At 40.9% G+C, this 24,780-nt stretch overlaps 1 protein-coding gene across 3 annotated transcripts in view; it reads left to right on the forward strand.

Moving 5' to 3' along the window:
• The window catches only part of ASTN1 (astrotactin 1), a 583,832-nt gene that overhangs the window by 259,089 nt on the left and 299,963 nt on the right, over window positions 1-24,780 (forward strand). Inside the window, exon 1 of one of the 3 annotated variants that reach the window (XM_056532008.1) lies at window positions 12,202-12,282. The exons of the other annotated variants lie outside the window; for them this stretch is intronic. Coding sequence (XP_056387983.1) covers window positions 12,225-12,282 — 58 coding nt within the window. The 5' untranslated portion in view covers window positions 12,202-12,224. Of the gene's footprint in view, window positions 1-12,201; window positions 12,283-24,780 lie in introns of those variants that run through there. 3 annotated transcript variants of the gene reach the window in all.

Here is a 24,780-nt window from a genome sequence, read left to right on the forward strand (position 1 = left end):
AAAATAATAGGTTATTTATTAAAAATTAAAAACAGACATCACATATAAAACAGTGTAAGCAAACAAACTGACCCTGTGGACAAAGATGAGCAAAGAGGACAGGGCAGGTAAGCTGGCAAGCCGTCTCTGGTCTCCATTGCACACAAGAGTAATTTGGAGATTAGCAATGGGGACTGTATCTAAAAAAACAGCTGGACTGATTTTAGTAAGTATTAGTAAATCATCTTTTTACTCAGATTCACAGAGTCGCACTATAACCCAGTGTATTGGGTTCCGTGCAGATGAACAAGCTGACAGTTTCCCTTTATTGTGTCAGAGGAAGTGGTCAGTCCTAGGTGAATTGACTTCCTGTGAACTACAGGATGACATCATCAACCACCAAATCTCTTCTGGCAGTTTACAGACCCCCAACCCTCTCCATTCAGCTCTATCTGTATACTGCTGCTGCTGGTTCTATGGGATCAGGATAAATAGTAGTCATACACCTCCCCCGTTCACATGTTGCATTTTTTGCTCCCTTTATTTCCTAAAAACGTTGAAAAATAAGCTATTTTTAAAAAGCCACAAATTTTGATATAAAAGCAACATGTAAACACAGCCTAAAGACCTCAAATCTTTTCAATACACCTCAATTGTGATTATAGGTCAAATAACTTTCTTCTTATAGTGAGAAACACACTTTTGAGCAAGAGAACACATTAAAACTGCAAATAATGTGACTTGACCTCAACCTATTTATAATTCTTATCAGTCCCTCTGCACCAGCAGCCTACTTTGATGACCAGGTGCAGTGATCGAACACCACAACTAAAGCAAGAGTATTGCTAAAAAATGTAGGAAGCAATAGGATTCTTTGTTGTTTGTAAATAAAGAACCAATATTAAAACCAATGCTATTAAAGGCAGGGACCTCAAAATTTAGCAGGAAAGAGATGGGATGCTATTCTTCTTGCAGGAAGGAGCGTAGCGTTCCACAATTGATCTTATCTTGAGTGTTTGGACTCCAGGCGATGACTATTTTTGTTATAACAGAGTAAGATATACTTTTGTAAGTAATATTACACAAACTTTAGAAAGAATAAGAAAGAAGATTTGAAACCATACCACTGTGTTGGAGAGTGTTCATTCTAAAATTGGTTGTCTAATATGAGTGGTAGGAGGCGCCTGTTACACTCATCATCAAGTGAATAGGGTCATAGAACTTTGTGAGAGATTGAAAACCAATGCCGGTCACCACAGCTAAACTAGGAAAATACAAGGCATACAAAATAACCTTTACATTATTTACCCATAATAGCCTTCGCTGCATAATCTTTCCAGTCTGGCCACAGTGCTCTCTGCTGCCACCTATGTCCGTGTCAAGAACTGTCCAGAGCAGGAGAGGTTTGCTGTGGGGATTTGCTCCTGCTTTGGACAGTTCCTGACATGGACAGAGGGGTCAGCAGAGAGCACTGAGGTCAGACTGAAAAGAATTACACAACTTCCTCTGGAGCATACAGCAGCTGATAAATACTGGAAGGCTTAAAGGGGTACTCCGGCACTAAGACATCTTATCCCCTATCCAAAGCAATCCCGCTGCTGGGGACCCCGTGATCTTCCACGCCGCACCCCATTAGAATCAGCCCCCCCAGCGCGCTCACTCCGGGTCTGATTACTAGCGATCACGGGGACGGAGCATAGTAACATCACGGCTCCGCCCCCGTGTGACAGCTATGGAGGGAGTGTGACGTCACACGGGGCGGAGCCGTGACTTCACTATGCTCCGTCCCCTTGACTGCTAGTAATCAGACCCGGAGCGAGCACGCTCCGTGGGCTGATTCTAACGGGGTGCAGTGTGGGAGATTACGGGGGTCCCCAGCGGCGGGACCCCCGCGTTCAGGCATCTTATCCCCTATCCTTTGGATAGGGGATAAGATGTCTTAGCGCCAGAGTACTCCTTTAAGATTTTTTTTTTTTTTAAACGAGTAATTTACTAATCTGTTTAACTGTCCGATACCAGTTAATATGAAAACATTTGTTTTCCATCGAAGAACACCTTTAAAGGGGTACTCCGCTGCTCAGCGTTTGGAAAAAGCTGTTCCGAGCACTTGAGCAGGTATCGGGAGCTTGTGACATCGTAGCCCTGCCCCCTCATGACATCACGTCCCGCCCCCTCAGTGCAAGTCTATGGGAGGGGGTGTGACAGCCGTCACGCCCCCTCCCATAGACTTGCATTGAGGGGGCAGGGGGTGACACCATGAGTGGGCGAGGCTATAATGTCACAAGCTCCAGGCGCTCAGAATAGCTTGTTCCAAACGCTGAGCAGCAGAGTACCCCTTTAAGTTCTCAATACCCTCAGCAAACAACTTACTTTACCATAGGAAGCTGCACCAAAATAGAAAATATAAATAACAACTGTTAGTATTACGCTAAATAAAATGAATGACATTACGGGACATTACCACTCAAGAATGAGACCCCTAAAGTCAATGCCCAAAGTGACTATTTTTAACAGCATGAGTTACAATCCCCTTAACAACGCTTATATAATATATGGCTGTAAATCCTCGTCATGACATTTCGGACTGGAAGATCTAATACTTTCTCAAAAATAACATGTCAAAAATGAATTTATCATCAGATGTCCCTAGATCTCTTGTGCCATTTCAAATAACAGTCATCCCAGTCAGTGGAGCACATTGGCTGTGAGTAATATTTCATTCCTCAATCTTCTTACATTGCTGCTCTTGAAGAATTGTCCAGCTTATTCTCCAATTCTGAAATCTGCACTTTCATCTGCTCTTTCACAAATAAATCCTTCTCTGGCCTTCCTGACGGTGAACTTGAAACTCTTCATGCCATTCAGAATGCATCAGCCAGGCTTATCAAACTCTCCTTAGCTCGATTTTTGAAGCACTATACCCCATAAAAAATTCTTCATTTCGGAAGAAAAAGTCTAGTTCCTGTCCTTCAAAGATCTTGTGTCCTCAATGACCGTCTGCATTTTATCTTTAATCTCTCACCACACCCTGTCTCGTCCCCTACAGTCTGCCAAAGGCGTTCTCTTCTCCATTCTCCCTTTTGTTTTTGCAGCTGTATTCTACTGAAATATTTCTTATGGTTTCATCTAAGCATTTCTGTTTGCAGCAGTAGTCACTATTGCACATTTTGTTTAGAATTCACATTTGCAGCAGATTAGTCTTCAGTGTGCACATAATATAGGGAACGTTGCTAAAAGCCTAAGGGTCTCTTTTAGATGGGCCAAGAGGGTCCCGAAAACAAGCTCTGAGGCCGACATTTATCATTGTCTTTAGACTGTTTTTTGTGTCTACAAAAGGCACAAAAAGGCGCAAGCAGGGTTTATTTGCACCTTTTTTGAGCCTTTTGGTTTACAGATTTCTGCTGTTTTTGAGTTGCAATCCACTGATTTTGGCAATACACATGATATAGAAGGGATTTAAGAAACTGCGCCTTTTTGTAAAAAAGGCGCAAACCCACTGAAAAGTCTCTAAAACTACACCATCCCAGACCTGGCGTAGCTTTTTAGTGTACGTGAAGAGAGAAATTTGAGAAAATGTGACCTGCACAAAATTTATCAAATGCTCTGTGAACATTTAATATATTTGGTTTTCCTACACATTACCAGCACACAAAAAAAAGTGTAAAAAAATGCTTCACTTACACCTACAATGATAAATGTGGGCCTGAATGCTTTTTGAGCTTTAAAGGAGATCTCCAGCAAAAAATAACTCATCCCCTATCTAAAGGGCTGATCATTTATGTAGCCCATTAATTTAATCACTGTCAGCATTAAAGGGGTATTCCAGGCCAAAACTTTTTTTTATATATCAACTGGCTCCGGAAAGTTAAACAGATTTGTAAATTACTTCTATTAAAAAATCTTAATCATTTCAATAATTATCAGTTGCTAAAGTTGAGTTGTTGTTTTCTGTTTGGCAACAGTGCTCTCTGCTGACATCTCTGCTTTTATTGGGAACTGCACAGAGTAGAAGAGGTTTGCTTTGGGGATTTGCTTTTAAACTGGGCGGGTCCCGAGACACGTGTCATCAGAAAGCACTTAGACAGAAAAGAACAACTCAACTTCAGCAGCTCATAAGTACTGAAAAGATTAAGATTTTTTTAATAGAAGTCATTTACTAATCTGTTTAACTTTCTGGAGCCAGTTAATATATATATATATATATATATATATATATATATATATATATATATTTAAAAAAAAGTTTTTTTCCTGGATAACCCCTTTAAACAGGATGACCTAACATAGTAACAGAATGACGTAACATAGTAACATAGTTCATAAGGTGGAAAAAAGAATCCATCAAGTTCAACCTATAACCCTAATGAGTCCCTACCAAGTTGATTTGATCCAGAGGAAGGCAAAAAACCCTCATACTAGAGGTAAAATTTCCTTCCCGACTCCATGTGCAGCCCATAACAATGATTCTAAAGGAAAACTGTCAGCCTGTTCACTCACAAAAATCCCAATGCATTGAGTTATAGTGTGGGTGGACAGGATTCTAACAAGGGGTCACTTACTGAAATTGCTTCAGTAGGTCCCAAGATATCAGCTTCCAAAGTTCTGTTCTTGTATGCAGAGTTCTGCGCTGTGGAGGCGGAGCCCCCGCAACTGGCTGCTTCTATCTCCCTCAGTTACCTCTTAATTCTGCCCCCGCTATTTAAATATTCACAGTCTTAAACTAGTCCTAGTGACGTGGAGTCACCAGTCACGTGAGCACAGCGCTCTCTCTGCAGAGCACATGCGCCAGAAGATTTAATCATGACTGGAGAACAGGGGAAAATCTTCCGGCGCATGCACTCTGCAGAGAGAACGCTGTGCTTACGTGACTGGTGACTGCACGTCTCTAGGACATGGAGTTGAAGACTATTTATAATTAAATAGTGGGGGCAGAATTAAGTAGTGGGGAAGGGAGACAGAAGTGCCAGCCGGGGGGGGGGGGGGGGGGGGAGCCATAATAGTTTAGCCTATGGTTATCTCTTCTGATCAAATTACCAATTAAAAAACAAGTGGTCCTTTACACTGTTGTTGTACAGCGGTCTTCTGTTGTCAACATTTGCTCTAGAGGTCAAAAACAAAAAATGCAACAAATATTATAAAAAGAATAGGGCAAGGGCAGGGAGACTCAGATACCATTTTATGATTTGGCTTTTTCGGGCCACCTCTGGCCTGTTTATAGGCATCATTGGTAGTTGGGAAAGCCAAAAGCAGCCTAAGTGGGTAAGTTATGCAACTTGCGTAGCTCCCATTAACTTTAGTAATAGTTGCAGAAACGCCATAGCCCTGTGAGCCACTCTGTTCATGTAACTCTTGGAGTTATGCAAATAGCCTACTTCGTGAGGCTACACCATTTGTGCAACTTCCTTTAAAGTCAATGGGAGTCAAGCAGATTGGGAAACCTCCATGCATCAGCTGCCTTTGCAGACCGCCTCTGGTGGAAACAGGCTGGAAGTAGCTAATTTACAAGATGGGACAACTCCTTTAAATTTTACCTTTTGTTTTTGTTAAATATTCAGGATAAGCTGTACTGTTTGTGTACATGAAGAATAGGACTATTTATGGCACTATTATGTAACTTGTAAATGGCATTATGCCCCAGCTTTCTGCTGAGAATGTATGTTGACTCTCATACATTGACACACAAATAAGGGGGAATCTAACTCATCTATATCTCTATAGTACACCCTAAAAAGCAGCAGCAGCAGCATGGAGGTTGTTATAGAGCAGTATTGAACATTGTAAACTGTGAATCCAGCACAGAAATCTTATACTCACTACAAGCTGTTGCAGTTTTTTGGTGTCTCACTTTCGGCCTCTCTCCAGTCACTTCCCCTCCCCACTTTATAGATTTGCATAAGCAGCTTTAACCATATACTTGAGGATGAGTGAATTTACTTGTTCTACACGAGTAAAAGTGAGGTTTATTACAAAATTACTTATAATATCATTTAAAATTGAGGATGTTCAAAAAGTATACAACAAGGACTCACAGGTCCGAACATTGTATGAGAAACACATTACACCAACAGCATTAGAAAACAAAACAACATGAAACAGAATACCAACAAAAGGTCAAGGTTGACCACAAGTAAAAGGGAAGTAGGACAGGGTACATTTAAAGAAAGGAATTCAGTGTACAACGGTGACTAAACTGGTATTAAGGCACATATTAAGGAGAAATACAAGTGCTGCCTCAGGCATCGGGTACAGTTATATAATCAGAAAGCACTCAGATAAACAACAGTAGGCAGTCACCAAGTAAAATGGGTCTCCAACAAGGAAACGTTAGGCAGTCTTCCTCTTCTTTTGGTTAACCATGGATCACTCTATAGGGATCCATCGGGCAGAGTGGTTTGGAGAATCCGGAGGGTCGGCAGGGTGTGAGGGAAGTCAGCTTGTTATACGTCTTTATATTACTCTTCATATTTTATCCACCATGTTGTCTATAATCCACCATCTTGTATATATTCCTTAATTATGAACTAAATATGAACTTTACTAGCAATTATAAGCAGGAATCCGGTATCAAATGCCATAACTGCTGAGTTTGCAGAAGTTTCAAGATTGTCTAATTTGTAAACTTCTAAGACACAAACCCTGTTCTTCCTGCTTAAAGATATGGACATCTATTGAAAGTACGTATAATCTGGCAGTGTGCCATCTTTGTTTTATGTGTATAAGAATCATACTCCTTGTAGTAAATGTCAGAAAATCTTGTATACAGCATCAACTCTATATCATTATTTTTTTTCATCAGGCCTGATCAATTATTTTTCCAATTTGGCCTCAGCAACATACCTAAAGGAAACCATTGAATTTCTGTGACAAGGGTCAGGACATAGTCCCCATTAATGGCACAGTTGCAGCAGACCATGTGGTGTGGTAGCCATGTGATTGGAGTAATTATGGGTCACAATGACCTTCATGGAAACCCCCATTTGTAGCTGAAGGCGTGGTCGCTTAAAATATAAATAAAACCCATGATGGCTGGAGGAAATATTTAGATTTTACAGAAAAGAATTAGTCAAGCACTTATTTTTCAGCTTTTTATTATAATCATAGGCAAAAAAAAGTTTTATTGCTACTCTGGTATACCCATTTTACTTTTCTTTCACAATTAACCCTGAAATAGCGCCAGGTTTCAAAGAAACTCATCTATAGGCAAAAAAGATTTGACCAATACCAAAAAAACATAGCAATTTTACAATGTTTGTCTTTAAAGGGGACCTGTCAGGCCCCCCAACCGGAGTGTCTGTTTTACTAAATACTTGTATTCCTCGTAGTGTAACAATTTGTGAGCATCTTTTTTCAGATCTGTGTCCTACCAGTGGTTTTTACTGCTGGAAAGTATGAACTAACTAGACAACTAATGTTGTCTGTTACCATTCTCCTTGTCTATAGGCTATGTGCCCATACACTGTGCTATTGGAAGCACTGACCTGACACTGTGAAAGTGTGCAAGAATATGCCCCACTGACAGTTTAATTCATCCAGTCAATGTATTCATACATTTTCAAGGAATAACAGATGATTGGTACAATACAAAGTTTTCCAAAAAGATCATTGCATTGTTATTTTATGGTAATTTCGAGAACATTGTGCTGAAACAGCATGCTGGTGTACTGTGATCTTTTATGCTGTGAGGTGAGCTGTGATGCATACAGTACTGTATGCATCACCACTCACCCAGTACTGTACATTACATTCGCCAGGCTTGAATTCTTGACCCCCCACCTTTCCTAGCAAATGCATAGTAATCATTGATACATACACTACTGTGTGCATCAGGGCATTCTTAAGTACCTACAGTGTGAGGGAATCATTAGGCAGGTGTCCTTTACTCCACTATGCTAATTCAATGGCAGCCTAGTTTTGGATTCAGAGAAGCCCTGATTACCCTCCAATTGCTCATGGAAAGGCAGTCCCTGCTACTGTACAGTTGGGCGAGGTGTGGAGCACCTAGCCAAGTGAATGTACTGAGTAGAAGCAGTGATGCATACAGCATCACTACTTACCTCCAGCCTGGTCAATGTACAGAAGTAGAAATGAGACAAATCCAAAACAAATCACAAAAACTTTGAATTCTAACAAATCCTATTTGTGCCAAATGAACTTTCTTATCTCTAAAGGCGTAGCGCGCCATGGAAACAGGATTGCTGACAGGTCTGAATTCATATGCACACATGCAAAGATGCCTTGATCTCATCGCTTTTCGAGAGAAATATTAGAGCTGCAGCAAAGCTATTTTTTTCTTGACATCTAAAATAAATGAGTAATTGACGGTAGTTAAATGCAATAACTGTACCAATAAAGACTATAAAGATCATTTTTAATTTCTAATAAATTTTAGGGCTAATTGGCCAGGTTTCCATCAGCTGGAGCCAAGTAGTTGTTTCATTCTGTACATTTCCATGTCATGTATTTAACTTTACAAAGTTTTCTGCTGTTTAGGACTGGGTTCACATGCTGCCAAACTGCCAAAGAAACAAGGTAGGGCCACAATATAGGCAAGACCATGTCAACATGCAAGCCTGTCTAGTAAATATATTGTAGCTAAAAGCAGTTTAATTTTTAATGGACACCTATTTGAATTGTATCATATTTCAATTACATTTATGTATTTATTCTATATTATTTGTTATATATTATATAAAATAAATACTTATAAAATAAATAGTTTTCCATAAAATCACTTATATTCAGATAAGACACATTTTATTGGTGCTGCTTCTATATTTCAGGATTTGTCTCAGTCACAATTCTGGTGATACTTTAAATTATTTTCCCATAAAATGATGTTTTACATTTCAGTGGAAACTGCTGGCAGGGGTGTTGTTTTAGCAAGAAGAAAGCCGTATATCTATAATACAAAAAGATTTAGTGGCACATATAACAATATGGGATATTTATCGCACATGAGATAAACATCTATTCAAGCAGTGTTATTCTAAGAGCCTAATTCATCCAACAGTGACGATTCCCTACTATATGGATCCATAGCTATAAATTTCATCCAGCTGCTGATAAATGTCTCAAGAGTTAACCCTGCAATGCTGGATGAAGTTCTCTTTATCTTGGATCAGTCGATTTGATTTATAGACTAGTAAAAGTAGATGAATTCATCAACAGTGCATAACTATAAAAAATGGTTGAGATGGATAATCTACAGTCATTAAATGTGGGATTCTGGAATGGTAATTAGAATATTCTAGATAAAGATGACTAATTCTGCTTCAATGTGGTTCAAGAAGTCGAAATATGGATTTTATCTACGAAAGGTAAAGCCTAAATGATATACCTATCAGCCATTTTGTAATGTGAAATCATCATCTCAATATACAAAGAATTGACTATGCCATTAGGGGGAATTGAGGCTAAGGGTGCATTCACACCACGTTTTTGCAACACAGTTCCCGTATACGTTTTCTATGTGAAAACCATATGGTACCGTATTGGAAAACGTATGTATTGACTCTCCATTGAAAACCGTATGCCAAAAGATGCATCAGGTTGTGTCCGTTTTGCATCATGTACGGTTTTGTCAGGTTTTTTTCCTGTACCCAAAACCGTAGTCTACCACGATTTTAGGTCCGGTTGAAAAACTGTATTAAACCGTATACTTTTTTTTGTTTTTAACATGGGAGTCAATAGGAACCGGTTTTCACCATACGGTTTTTGACTTTGCACAGTTTTTTTTTTTCTTGGAATTTCAATTAAACAAGTAAAACTTTTTTTTAAATGGAGTGAAAAGTTAAAAACGTATACGTTTTTTTCTTAAAAAATGGATGCATCCGGATGTAATTTTTCAAACCATATACGGTTTTTAACTGTATACGAGTTAAAATTTGTGCACACATTTTGATACAGTTTAGTCAGGTTTTGAGGAATCCGTTTTTCCTCAAAAACCTGATACGGGAACTGTATTGCAAAAATGTGGTGTGAATGCACCCTAAGAATGGTTTAGATTTTTTGATGGATGCCTTCTTGTTGGTACCAGCCAAAACAGTTGTTGCATGAAAAAATAATTTAAAATTTAAGATGTCGTCTATGTAGCCATACCACTTGATAATTGGAATAGAATGTCAATAATATTTGATTATCTATTTAATATTCTCTAGAAATGTATTCAGTCATGTGTATGTCTGCACAAGGGAAAGAGTGGGAGGGCTTTCTCAGTGTGATTAACATTGGCTATGATCCTGAAAAAAAGAGGAGAAACAATTGCCTCACAATTTCAACTTTTAGTCACCTATTTTTCTGTTTCTAAAATTAAAGTCAAAAGAAGCCTATAGAAATGGTAAATTAGGGAAACTGGGAATCTGAAATGGAAAAGTTTGTTAAAGAGGAAAATTGGGCATAGTTACTCTACTGATTTTCTCATCTTCCCAGGCCCCCTGCTCCTCTCCCTATCTTCTTAGGCCCCCATTATTCTCTTACCTCCCCAAGCCCCCTGCTAATTGTACCCACTTTTATTTTAAATATTTGTTACTAAATAGCGACATGAGGCGGTAGCATCAGCTAGTACCAGCTGCCACTGCTCCCTTCTCTTAAAGTCAGGGTCAATAGATTTTGAAAACAAAACAGGACACTCATTAGTATAAATTAATATCAGAAAAAACATCTTCGCTAATTGAATCACAAAAGACATCTTCTCTGGGACACTTTTTCTTTACTATCCAGCCTGGACCATCATGAAGATGGCCAAGACTTGTCTGCACAGAATCTGCCAGACAAACATATTAGGTTCATTTCTCCAGCACAATGCCAACCTCTTTACAAATTTCCTATGTTGCCCCACACAGTAATAGTGTCTGCTTTGTGCCCTCATATAGTTGTAGACCCATGGATTGTGCCCCCATATATAGTTGTAGGCCTTCTTTTCTGACTGTGCCACTATATATATATATATATATATATATATATATATATATATATATATAGTTATAAACACCCCGGCCCCCACAGACATTATGGTTTGCATATATATAACTGAAGGCAGCCCAGCCCCCGCAGACATTACTGTCCCCAGCTTTGGTGCTTTAATGCACCTCTGGTTCGGGGATGGGACCTTCTGCTATGGGCCATACCAGTTGGTCCCTGGACCAGAGGAGTAGTGGAGCACTGTCTTATCCTGTCACATTGCATTATTTACCATCCTGTACTCTGACCCACTTTCCTGGCACCCTTGGTGGCAGCACTACTCTGAGTGCAATACCATGGAGGTGTAAATTGTAGCAGAAGTAACAAACATGGAAGCCATTTCTCTTAAAGGGACCGTGGCAATCTCTGCTGCCAGACACTTTAGAAACAGTGACTGTGGCTGCCGTTACTGTTCATTTTTTCATATATCACTAGGGGAACTGCTAAGTACCCCTGGGGTATACATACCCTAGGTTGGGAACTGCTGATCTAACATCTGACATGTCTACAGTGTGACTAGGACAAGCTGTCAGGGGATTGAGTTGTCTTGCAGCATAGAACATAGTTCATAAGATTGAAAAAAGACAAACGTCCACCAAGTTTAACCTACATCTCTACTGTGTCACTACTGTGTTGATTGAAAGGAAGGCAACAAACCCTTATGATGCTGATGCCAATTGCCCGATACCAGGGGGGGGGGAAATTCCCTCCCAATTCCAGCATGACAGTACCAGGTACAGTACTTTGGTTGTGTGCACATTGTGTTGATGTCCTATAATGTTCTTGTGTAAAGTGAAATGCATAAAGTATGCAAAGAGTATAAAGTATCTAAATTATTCAGAAATACGATTTGATGATTTTTCATAAAAGATAAAAAATTTCATACAATATTTTAAACAGCATGAAAAAAATAGAGAATAATAAAGAATATTTGGCATTAGGTAACATTGTTTAGTAGGGCTCCACGCAGTGACTAGACTTTCATATATACTTTGCTGAATAGCGTGAAGTATTTCCTTTTTGGAAAGCTCTCCATAACAAGTTTCTAGATAAGAGGTCTCCAACCTGTACATCCTTGTTATCTGGCTAATTGCTAGCTATTGTTCTTTGTAATTAAGCATTTCAGGCTCCATGTGGATTTAGTCTGTGTTCTTCAATAGATGTCTCTAGTAGCTGACAATCTAGCCTTACACATCTTCAAGTGAAGCTAAATCGAAAGACTTTTATATACTTTTTTTGATATATTTCACTAGGTGGTGGAACAGATTAGTCTTGCCTTTCCTTCAATGTCAGAACATCTCCAGTTAATCAGACAATCACTTAGAGGTTGGTCAGTGTCTAGAGGTCAGTTCCATATTTGTATTACATTCCATACTACAAACCGGATTAGCGTCTGAGATCAATAAATAATATACTTCCTTGTAACTAACAGTTTAGGCTAGAGCAAAATGTTATGTCTGTTGTGGGTTAGCTATAGTCAGTATTTTCATGTATGATGCTTAGAATCTAAGCCTTTGGAATGAGCTCCTCATTTGCCTCACAACGACTAGACCAGGGATTCCTAAATGTTTACCAAAGAAGAACCTCTTAATGTTTTCCCATCTTGTGTACCCCAAATGCAATTCATGACCGCTCCAAAGAAACTTGCTGTAGGGGCCGTTTTATGCAGTCTATACTTCTTATGCAGTGCTATAATGTGGTTCAGATATGTTTGTTACTTTGTTTAGAATTTTTGATTTGGCTGAAGTTTGTTTGCCTTTCCTATTGAAAAGGAGGCAGGTTCGGTTGTTGTGTTCTGGGGAACCCTGATTGGGAAACAATGGACTTAGCCGGCAGGTGGACCATGCCTCTTTCCTGAGAAGACCTCTTTTTAGATATTTCCATCTGGGACATTTATGACATATCTATAAACTATTTTTTCCTCCATTTGAATTCACATATCTATAAACGTCTTATAGATGCAGATACTGTACCTATTCCAAAATCAAAGGGCCTCTTGGCCTGTCTGTTACAGACATATTAACATCAATGGTAGTTAGCGCATGTCAAACAGCTGGCTTGGCTGTATGTGGCTTCCTGACCACCTCTGACATCCAAAACCAGGCTAGAGGGGATCGGTGAGCACTCGATCCTGAAGTAGTGTTGAGTCCAGAGGTAAAACCTACATCCATCAGATGTTTATGGCATAGCATACAAATATAAGGTTGCAGCAGTAATCTGTTAAAAAATGGATGCACCTTTTGATCAAAATGACCACGCGGAGGTGGCCTCACTTCGGATGAGACCCTAACATGCTCACTCTACTCACCACTTCTGGTCACGTAGCTTCTGACCGGGTGACATGCAGGATCCCCAATCAGTTTAAAAACCTCCTGGGAACAGAGAGGAGCACACTGTCATGGAGGGTTACCACTACCCCTCACCTGCATCACAAGAAACACACAAAACAATAGCCAGCACAACTACCGAATACACGGGTGATATTAGCATATCTGGCATATCCCGTAGATATTCCAAAATGTCCATATTTAGTAAAGGTACAATCTGTTGATAGATTGAAAAATGTATTATTCAGTGTACACAGAATCTAATATTTTAGCATATTACATCAACGTTTTTGTAAATTTCTGCCACATAGATAAGAATAAAGTAAGGTTAATAAAGATAGAAATTAGTGGTAATAATGTATGTTTGGTGTAAAAAAAAAAGAAGGCTTGAGACCTCATTGGGGCAAAACGTGGTATTACTAATAAATGTGGACCATTGTGTTATGTCTAGCACAGAGACTGAGTCAGGGCATTAAGTCTATCTCTGGTGTTTTTTGGATCTCATGGATGATCCCCCTCAAGGTCAACAATGTAGAGTTTTATAGGTCTTTTTTAAGCCCAAATATGTCGACATAATGTCTGTTATGATTTGCACCAATATACAGCCTAAATTACTGTATATTGAAACCTTTCTGACTAAAGGGGAATGGAAAAACCTTAATAAATTTCCTTAATAAATGTATTCTATTAATAATCTATTATCGTCTTGAGTATCTTAATTTCCATCTCTTTGGAGGTCTAATTACTTACTGTGTAGGAATTAACCTTTGTATTTATCACCTGTGGACTGGCGTCCTTTAGTACTGAATATGCCGGGTGTATTTTGCCCATTCTACAGAAAAAAAATATCGCCCACAGACATAATGCATGCTCATTATTTCCGCAGGTGTTTATTTTTTTCTTTGCAGCATGGATTTTCATGGATTCTACATGAAAAAGCTGACAATTAGCTCCACTGAACAGCAAAGGTTCTAATCTTGGACCCCAGTATATAAATGGCAGAAATACGAGTGTTAGCCTTGGTTATCTGCCACAGTTGCTCTTGAAAAATGTACCTTATATTGGTCATAAATGAGTGATATTGGACCATGCCTTGAAGAGAAACTGACAGCTGTTCACCTGCACTAAACCCAGTATACTGGGTTATAGTGCGGGTGAAGGGCTTTTAAATGATGAGTGATTCACAATTTTACGTTGTGTAAAATTCATTTTTCTGCCCGTTCCATGGTCTTTGTACAATGCGCTCTAATGCTCACAGCTCCCCTGTCTTATGTCACACCTGGCCCGCCCCCTTTAGTGAGGGGGGGTGAGATGGGGATGAGCGCGGGATGAGCGCTCTGCTCCTTGCTACCCCTGGCTTTAATGTCACTGAAGGGGCGGCCGGGGGCAGCATATTGATGAGGCATAATAATGCATTGATAATGCACGCTAGAGTGCATTGTACAAAGACCATGGAACAGGCAGAAATATGAATATACGCAACATAAAACTGTGAATGACATTTTAAAGCCCCTCACCCGAACTATAACCCAGTATACTGGGTTTAGTGCTGGTGAACAGCTGTCAGTTTCTCTTTAAAGGGGTACTCCGCTGGAAAACATTTTTTTTTTTAAATCAACTAATGCAAGAAAGTTAAACAGATTTGTAAATTACTTCTATTAAAAAATCTCTTAATCCTTCCAGTACTTATCAGCTTCTGCATGCTCCACAGGCAGTTTTTTTCTTTTTAAATTTCCTTTCTGTCTGATCACAGTTCTCTCTGCTGACACCTCTGTCCATTTTAGGAACTGTCCAGAGTTGGAGCAAATCCCCATAGAAAACCTTTCTTGCTCTGGACAGTTCCTGACATGGACAGAGGTGTCAGCAGAGAGCACTGTGGTCAGACAGAAAGGAAATTCAGAAATAAAAGAACTTCCTCTGGAGCATACAGCAGCTGATAAGTACTGGAAGGATTAAGATTTTTTTAATAGAAGTAATTTACAAATCTGTTTCACTTTCTGGCACCAGTTAATTTAAAAGAAAATGTTTTCCAGTGGAGTACCCCTATAAGATTGCAGATACCTAAAATAGCAGTTTACCTAAAATCTTGTTAATTTATATTAATAATTTCTTATATGGCTCCAACATATTCTGCAGAGCTGTACTCAAAACTGGATCTTTTCCTGACTGGGGCTCAGAATCTAACTTCACCTATCAGTATATTTTTGGATTCTGGAAGGAAACTGTAGTACCGATGGGGAAACTTATGCAAACATGGGAAAAACAAATAAATTCCTTCTAGATGTTGTCCTTGGGATAGGATTGGAACCCAAGACCTAGTGCTGCAAGGAAATACCGCTAACCACCCAACCACCTTGCTTCCTGCAGAATGAAAGGGTTTTTTAGGCAAAATTATTAGCCGATTGACTGGATGCCAACTTCCGACACGCCTGCAGATCAGCAGTTAAAGGGGTACTCCAGTGAAAATCTTTTTTCTTTTAAATCAACTGGTGGCAGAAAGTTTAACATATTTGTAAATTACTTCTATTAAAAAATCTTAATCCTTCCTGCACTTATTAGCTGATGAATACTACAGAGGAAATTCTTTTCTTTTTGGAATGCTCTCTGATGACATCACGAGCACAGTTCTCTCTGCTGACGTTATTATAATAATAATAATGCTTTATTTATTGTTGTCCTTGGTGGGATTTGAACCCAAGTCCCCAGCAGTGCTAACCACTGAGCCACCATGCTGCCCTTCTGCCACCATCTGCTACCATCTGCTATGCATGGTTGCTAAAATGGACAGAGATGTCAGCAGAGAGCACTGTGCTTGTGATGTCATCAGTGTTCCAAAAAGAAAGGAATTTCCTCTGTAGCATTCAGCAGCTAATAAGTAGTGGAAGGATTAAGATTTTTTAATAGAAGTAATTTACAAATATGTTTAACTTTCTGCCACCAGTTGATTTAACAAAAAAAAAAAATGTTTTCACCGGAGTACCCCTTTAACCCCTTCCCGACCTATGACATACCTGTACGTCATGGGTGGCAAGGTGTTCCCGACCCATGACATACAGGTACGTCATGGACATTACTGCCGCTACTCGTGGCACCCCGCAGCGCCCGGAAAGATGGTGGCTATCACTGATAGCCAGCCATCTTACCGTGCGACCACGGGGGGTTTCGTCCCCCACCCCCCCCCAGCGATCGCTGCTATCAGCTGGTCAAATCTGACTAGCTGATAGCAGCGTTTCGCTATCAGAATACTTAGCAGCGCGGTGTGTGAGTCCCGATCACGGGGATCGGGACACACACCGCTCTGCTAAGTGTCCCTGACCCGTCCCCCGGCGTCACTTACCCGTCCGAGCGGTCCCGGCGTCCTCCGTGCGGTCCCGACGTCCTCCAGGCGGTCCCGGCGGCGCTGCGTCCCGGAGGTGAGTTTCCGGCAGCAGTGCAGCATCTTCATTGGCAGCAGTGAGATCGCCGTAAAGCGATCTCACTGCTGCCTCTGAGAGTTTCAAAACTGCAACTCCCAGCATGCCCAGACAGCCTTTGGCTTTCTGGGCATGCTGGGAGTTGTAGTTTTGCAACATCTGGAGGTCCACAGTTTGGAGACCACTGTATAATGGTCTCCAATCTGTGCTCTTCCAGATGTTGCAAAACTACAAATCTCAGCATGCTCAGTCTGTCCAGGCATGCTGGGAGTTGTAGTTCTCTAACATCTGGAAGAGCACAGATTGGAGACCATTATACAGTGGTCTCCAAACTGTGGACCTCCAGATGTTGCAAAACTACAACTCCCAGCATGCCCAGACTGCCCAAGCATGCTGGAAGTTGTAGTTCGGCAACATCTGATCCTTCAGATATTGCCGAACTACAACTTCCAGCATGCCTTGGCAGTCTGGGCATGCTGGGAGTTGTAGTTTTGCAACATCTGGAGGCACACTAGTTGGGAAACATTGTCCGTTTCCTACCTCAGTGCCTCCAGCTGTTGCAATTATTGCAAAACTATAACTCCCAGCATGCACTGACAGACCATGCATGCTGGGAGTTGTAGTTTTGCAACAGCTGGAGGCACACTGGTTTGGAAACACTAAGTTTGGTTGCAACACTTGAAAGTTTATTACTTAACTTAGTGTTTCCAAACCAGTGTTCCTCCAGCTGTTGCAAAACTACAACTCCCAGCATGCACGGACAGCCAAAGGGCATGCTCGGAGTTTGCAACAGCTGGATGTTTGCCCCCTCCCCCCAATGTGAATGTACAGGGTACACTCACATGGGCGGAGGTTTACAGTGAGTGCTGGAAGTTTGAGATGGCGCAAATTTTGCGCTGCAGCTCAAACTTCCAGCGGCAAACTTGCTGTGAACCTCTGCCCATGTGACTGTACCCTAAAAACACTACACTACACTGACACTAACCTAAAATAAAAAGTAAAAAACACTACATATACACATACCCCTACACAGCCCCCCTCCCCCCAAAAAATGAAAAACGTCTGGTACGCTACTGTTTCCAAAACGGAGCCTCCAGCTGTTGCAAAATAATAACTCCCAGTATTGCCGGACAGCCATTGACTGTCCAGGCATGCTGGGAGTTTTGCAACAGCTGGAGGCACCCTGTTTGGGAATCACTGGCGTAGAATACCCCTATGTCCACCCCTATGCAAATCCCTAATTCAGGTCTCAAATGCGCATGGCGCTCTCTCACTTAGGAGCCCTGTCGTATTTCAGGGCAACAGTTTTGGGACACATATGGGGTATCGCCGTACTCGCGAGAAATTGCCTTACAAATTTTGGGGGGCTTTTTCTTCTTTAACCCCTTATGAAAAGGTGAAGTTGGGGTCTACACCAGCATGTTAGTGTAAAAAAATAATTTTTTTACACTGACATGCTGGTGTTGCCCTATACTTTTCATTTTCACAAGAGGTAAAAGGGAAAAAAGACCCTCTAAATTTGTAATGCAATTTCTCCCGAGTACGGAGATACCCCATATGTGGGTGCAAAGTGCTCTGAGGGCGCACAACAAGGCCCAGAAGGGAGAGTGCCCCATGTACATTTGAGGCGATTTGCACAGGGGTGGCTGATTGTTACAGCAGTTCTGACAAACGCAAAACAATAAATATCCATATGTGACCCCATTTTGGAAACTACACCCCTCACGGAATGTAATAAGGGGTGCAGTGAGCATTTACACCCCACTGGTGTATGACAGATTTTTGGAACAGTGGTCTGTGAAAATGAAAAATAAAATTTTTGATTTGCACAGTCCACCGTTTCAAATATCTGTCAAACGCCAGTGGGGTGTAAATACTCACTGCACCCCTTATTACATTCCATGAGGGGTATAGTTTCCAAAATGGGGTCACATGTGGGGGGGTCCACTGTTCTGGCACCATAGGGGCTTCCTAAATGGGACATGCCCCCCAAAAACCCTTTCAGAAAAACTCACTCTCCAAAATCCCATTGTCGCTCCTTCCCTTCTGAGCCCTCTACTGCGCCCACCGAACATTTTACATACGCATATGAGGTATTTCCTTACTCGAGAGAAATTGGGTTACAAATTTTAGGGTGATTTATCTCCTTTACCCCTTGTAAAAATTAAAAAATTGGGTCTACAAGAAAATGCGAGTGTAAAAAATGAAGATTTAGAATTTTCTCCTTCACTTTGCTGCTATTCCTGTGAAACACCTAAAGGGTTAAAACACTTACTGAATGTCATTTTGAATACTTTGGGGGGTGCAGTTTTTATAATGGGGTCATTTATGGGGTATTTCTAATATGAAGATCCTTAAAATCCACTTCCAACCTGAACTGGGCCCTGAAAAATTACGATTTTGAAAATCTTGAGAAAAATTTGAAAATTGCTGCGGAACTTTGAAGCCCTCTGATGTCTTCCAAAAGTAAAAAACTTGTCAATTTTTTAATGCAAACACAAAGTAGACATATTGTATATGTGAATCAATATGTAATTTATTTGGAATATCCATTTTCCTTTCAAGCAGAGACTTTCAAAGTTAGAAAAATGCTAAATTTTCAAAATTTTCATGAAATTTTTAGATTTTTTACCAAGAAAGGATACAAATATCAGTGAAATTTTACCGATAAAATAAAGTAGAATATGTCACGAAAAAACAATCTCGGAATCAGAATGATAAGTAAAAGCATTCCAAAGTTATTAATGTTTAAAGTGACAGTGGTCAGATTTTCAAAAAATGCCCAGGTCATGAAGGTGAAAATGGGCTGGGTCATGAAGGGGTTAAGAAGTAAACACAGTGAATAGAGCCAGAAGCCTTGGCTCCATTCATTGTCTAGTGGCCATACCAGGTTACTGCTGCTCATCTTCCATTCGTGTCATTCCTATTCTATCCTGAAGATAGATCATCAATTACTTTTGCCTGAAAACCCTTCAACTGTATGAGCAGCAAGAGCCGTATATATGAAACGTATACTGTGTATCCGGTGCCAGTGCTGCCAATCAATAACTGCAAAGTTGCGCTGTCATGAAAAGTATTATTCAATGATGTCTCACCACATTTGGCGCCAATCCTATGACTGACGCTTGTTAACATCAATTTATAATTACAAAGCTTAAACACTACTTTCCCTTGCAAGCTGTCAATAATATCTTATAGCGCTGCAAAAGCATTAAACTACCGGATCTGCCAGCCAGAAAATGTAAGGCTCATTAATGCAGTCACTGTTTGGTCTAATATAGTCACATGATAATGACTTCAAGTCAATGCAGCAAGTTCATAAAGAGGTTTTCGGGAATTTAATATTGACAGCATATCCTTAGGATTGTTCCGCCAATATAAGACCAGTGGTTGTGCGGCACTTACACTGATCAGCTGACACTCAGTGTGCACGCTTTCCTTAATATTTAGCAGCAGCTGTATTGCATGGTGGAGCCGAAGCTGTAAGCTCCAGCTTCACCATTCACTAACATTTCACACGCTGTGATTACACAGTGTGTGAGCTGCGGGGATGCGATCCACTAGAGGCCGGCGCGATGACGTCACATCATCGCGCCGGCGCCCGGAGATCCTGTCCCCGCAGCCCGCATACTGTAAGTACTGAAGAGTATGCTCAGGGCCCAGGGGATTTGGGGAACTATATCGTACAGGAGGAGGGGGAGGGGGATTTGAAAACTTGGGAAAAGGGAATATTTAATGTGAGGGGCTACAGGGCAAAGCACAGGGGGCATTATATGGGAAGAGTACATGGCAGGGGGCCCCCCTGTGCTGTGCCCCTCACATATAATGCCCCCTGTGCTGTGTCCCACACATATAAATTATATGTGTGGGGCACAGCACAGGGGGCATTATATGTGAGGGGCACAGCACAGGGGGCATTATATGTGTGGAGCACAGCACAGGGGGCATTATATGAAATAATGCCTCTTCTGCTGTGCCCCTCACATATAATGCCCCCTGTTCTGCAGTAATGATGGGTGAAACAACAACTCCCAGCATCCCCTTACCACTGCTTAGGTCATACTGGGAGCTGTAGTTTTAAATGGTAAAAACCTCTTTAGCACTTTCCCATTCTTTGGCAATTGGTATATTTGATTATTATTCTTACATGTGAACATGGCCTAAGAGTCTTAAACAAGGTTAGGACTGTATGATACATTTAATAATATTGTAAGTTCCGTGAGCAACATCTTATTTTCTGTCCGCCAACACAAAATACTCTAATAGTGCCCCTCCCGAGAGTAGACTCTAGATCCGCCCCTGGCTGTGCCTTGTAAACAATAAAAGCTGCAGGACTCACCACACCATCACTGCTACTTTAAAGAGTACCTCTCATGATCTTCTTACATTTTATAATCCTCCCGGTTCACTGCCCCCATCATGATAAACCACCCCCTGCCTTTATTTTTATTATTTTAAGTTTTCTACCTTGATATTGTTCTGTATTTTCTGCTCAGTCATATTCACAGACTGGGAAGGGGAGTTACCCAGCAGGCGTGACATCATCTGAATGTTTTAACTTCTTTCTTTCTTCTACCCATTAAGAATACATGCACGCTTGACTGAACCGAGCATGCGTGTGTATAAGGGAATATTGGCCAGCTTTAACCCCTTAAGGACACATGACATACCTGCACGTCATGTGTCAGCTGCCGATCTATAACGGGGGGCCACGGCGTGGCCCCGCGTCATAGCGAGTCGGGCCTGGCCTCTAACAACGGCCGGGACCTGTGGCTAATAGCGCGCGGCATTGATCGCGGTGCCGCACGCTATTGACCCTTTAGAAGCGGCGTTCAAAGTTGAAATCGCGATTTCTGCAACTATTCATGTCACAGATTGTCCCTAAGGTCACATGTGAGGAGGTTATGCCCCTTCCATGCGAGGCTGAGCATATAGTGATTTTTTTGTGCAAATTGTACTATTTTTTAGTATATGCATCTGGCACGACTTGTGTGCCTTAGCAAAGGACCCCATAGCATCTGTAATATGGGAAAGTGGATGGGCCTTAAAGGGGTACTCCAATGGATAGGGGATAAGATGTCTGATCGCAGAGGGTCCCACAACTGGGAACTCCCGCAATCTCCTGCATGGCACTCCGGCATTCTGAACATTTCTTCCGAAGCGCTGGGTTTGGGGCTGTGGTCGTGATGTCACGCCCCATCCATTCACGCCTATGGGAGGAGGCATGACAGCATGAATGGAGGGGGCATGGCGTGACATCATGACCGAAGCCTCAAACCCAGCATACAGAATGTAAAGTACAGAGTGTTGGAGATAAGATGTCTAGGGGCAGAGTAACCCTTTAAGTAATGCATATAGATGCATTTGGGATCATATTCAGAATCCTTCAAGTCAAAAATTTTGTGTTTTGTCCCAAAATTATGGCGCAAAAAAGTTTCCTTCAAATATTCAAAGTGTTTTACATGAGAATGATCCAGGGTTTACACTAGTCACACTAGTTTTGCAAAAATGGGCATGGTTATGTAAATGTTAAGTATTACATGATATTTTCAAAGGGGTGAGAGTCCATTTTACATCATAAATTTTACACCAACTCTTTGCTAGTGTAAAAATCACAGAAATATATATTTATAATTTTTTTTTTTTTTTTTTGGGGGGGGGGGGGGGGAGTGTTATGTAACCAGTTATTGAAATATAAATTATTGGAAAATGTTGATAATTTATCTACTTTTATTCATGATCCCTGCTCTTGCACTCATGTTTAACCCATAGACTTGTTTTATTCATACAGTTATCTCTTGTATGGGCACTAGTAATCATGGAATATTACTTAAGATGCTTCTGCCAGAATTTTCTAGAATTTACCATTTGGCACAAAAAATTGCCAATTTTGGCACAAAAAAATAAAAAAGTGGCACAAAAATGAACTCTCGCATAAGTTCATATTTTCAAAGCAGCACAAGGGACCTGAAGGTGAGAATATGAGAAGGAAAAAAAAAAGTGTCATTAAAGGGGTTATCCAGGAAAAAACTTTATATATATATATATATATATATATATATATATCAATTGGCTCCAGAAAGTTAAACAGATTTGTAAATTACTTCTATTAAAAAATCTTAATCCTTTCAGTACTTATGAGCTTCTGAAGTTAAGGTTGTTCTTTTCTGTCTAAGTGCTCTCTGATGACACGTGTCTCAGGAACCGCCCAGTTTAGAAGCAAATCCCCATAGCAAGCCTCTTCTAAACTGGTCGGTTCCCGAGACACGTGTCATCAGAAAGCACTTAGACAGAAAAGAACAACCTTAACTTCAGAAGCTCATAAGTACTGAAAGGATTAAGATTTTTTTTATAGAGGTAATTTACAAATCTGTTTAATTTTCTGGAGCCAGTGGATATATAAAAAAAACATTTTTTCCTGGATAACCCCTTTAAAGGGTTATTCCGTGCCTAGACATCTTATCCCCGATCCAAAGGATAGGGGAGAAGATGTCTGATCACTGGGGTCCCGCCACTGGCACCCCAGTGCAGCACCCGTTGGAGAGAGGACAGGATGTCTAGGGTGGAATACCCCTTTAATATCACTGTAACACAAGTTTTCTTGGTTAAATTTTAGCCGAATGGTAAATACTATGGCTTACTTTCCATGTCCAGTCTAGTGGCCAGTAAATGTTACGTCTACGCCCCCTATAGAAGAAATAATGTTGAGCATCTTGGAACAAATTTTTACTTTCAGACAAAGGATAAAAGATTTCTTGAAGGACAATCTAGTCTCTGACTCCGTTAATTCATGGTAATGTTATTAGGTTACAGTATGTCTCCATCAAAGCACATTTTCAATTACTGTAAGATGGATATTCTAGCAGTATGTGTTTTGTGTAACCGGCTTCTATAACACAGCTACTTGCATGTTTCGGATTTTTTTCCCCCCCTAAAGTAACTGCTTTGTAAAGTCATTTTTCATGATAATTCACTGTCCCCTTGAAGTCTATAATTGACTTTAATTTTAGCTCTGTGGGAGTCACAGTGTAACTGCTCTCAATCCAATTAATAAATGTAAGTAAGCCAGAAATTAGTGATCTCTATGCACAGAATGACCTATACCAAATGTAATGAGCAATCAGAGGAGAAAACACCATAGTTAAAGTTAGCCTGGCGCGTACAGATGCAGCAGAGCCGAGCCTCTCAGTGTGGCAACTGGGTTTGTTGCTTGGCGCAATGTGCCGTGATCTAATGAGGTATCTGAGTTACTTTAAAAAAGGCAGTGGTCTGAAACTGTGGCCCTCCAGATGTTGCAAAACTTCAACTCCCAGCATGCCCGGACAGCGTTGGCTGTCCGGGCATGCTGAGAGTTGAAGTTTTGCAACATCTGGAGGGCCACAGTTTCAGACCACTGATCTAAGGGTATAGCGACACGGGGAACAAACTTGGAGAATATCTGCAGCGTATTACAAAGCGCATGATATTTGTGAAAATTTTACCTGGACAATGTGTAAAAATCAGGGGGGGGGGGGGGGGGGGGAATCAGCACGGAAATTGAAAGTCAATTTATGCTGCAGATTAAAGGGGTATTCCAGTGAAAAACTATTTTTTATTTCATATCAACTGGCTCCAGAAAGTTAAACAGATTTGTAAATTGCTTCTATTAAAAAATCTTAATCCTACCAGTACTTATCAGCTGCTGAAGTTGAGTTTTTCTTTTCTGTCTGATCACAGTGCTCTCTGCTGACACCTCTGTCTGTCTCAGGAACTGTCCAGAGCAGGAGAGGTTTGCTATGGGGATTTGCACCACTTCATAGAACAAAAGCAGACAGCGGCACTAGCACAATGTATCTTCTCACAATAAATGGAACTACGGAACAGCTGGAGGAGTCTCTGTTCAGTCCCAACGGTGGTGCTAGGACAGAGAGTCAGGCATCAGTATACATAAAGGCAACATAAAGAAACATAGCCTGCACTCACCGTACAATACGGGTCTCGCGGCCTCAGACTCAGGACCTCTTCAATGACGTGGTATCCACAGCAACAGCTGACAGCGCTCAGAAAACAGGCAACTGCCGGCGGTTTTGCGTTATAATCAAAGCTTCTTCTGGCCTGAGGCC

This window comes from Hyla sarda, chromosome 7 (assembly GCF_029499605.1).
Source record: "Hyla sarda isolate aHylSar1 chromosome 7, aHylSar1.hap1, whole genome shotgun sequence".
Classification (NCBI taxonomy): Eukaryota; Metazoa; Chordata; class Amphibia; order Anura; family Hylidae; genus Hyla; species Hyla sarda.